The sequence below is a fragment of the Eimeria mitis genome, genomic scaffold (assembly GCF_000499745.2).
Source record: "Eimeria mitis Houghton genomic scaffold, Emh_scaff4054, whole genome shotgun sequence".
NCBI lineage: Eukaryota > Apicomplexa > Conoidasida > Eucoccidiorida > Eimeriidae > Eimeria > Eimeria mitis.
Window position 1 is genome coordinate 1,174 of NW_013572386.1, and position 329 is coordinate 1,502.

General features: G+C 60.5%; 1 protein-coding gene across 1 annotated transcript in view; it reads left to right on the top strand.

The window, feature by feature from the left end:
* The window catches only part of EMH_0072010 (forkhead-associated domain-containing protein, putative), a gene marked incomplete at both ends in the record, with an annotated part of 2,705 nt that overhangs the window by 850 nt on the left and 1,526 nt on the right, over positions 1-329 (top strand). The window contains one exon of the mRNA XM_013499163.1: positions 1-327. Coding sequence (XP_013354617.1) covers positions 1-327 — 327 coding nt within the window. The remainder of the gene's footprint in view (positions 328-329) is intronic.

Consider the following 329-nt stretch of genomic DNA (forward strand, 5'->3'; position numbering starts at 1 on the left):
CAGCAGCAGGAGAAGCGGCTGGGATGTGAAGCCGGAGCAGCAGGACCCAGCAGCAGCAGCAGCAGCAGCAGCAGGAGTAAAGGGGCGATGGCGCAGCCGCAGCCCCCAGAGAGGCTCAAGCGCTGCAGCAGCAGCAGCAGCTGCTGCTGCTGCTGCTGCAGCAGCAGCAGCAAATGGGGGGGGCTTCAAACGGCCGAAGGAGGAGAGCGGCTTTAGGTCAGCAACAGAGGCAGCAGCAGCAGCAGCAGCAGCAGCAGCAGCTGCAGCAGCAGCAGCAGCAAGCAAGAAAGAAGCTATAAAACAAATAAAGGAAGAGAAAGGAGACAGAA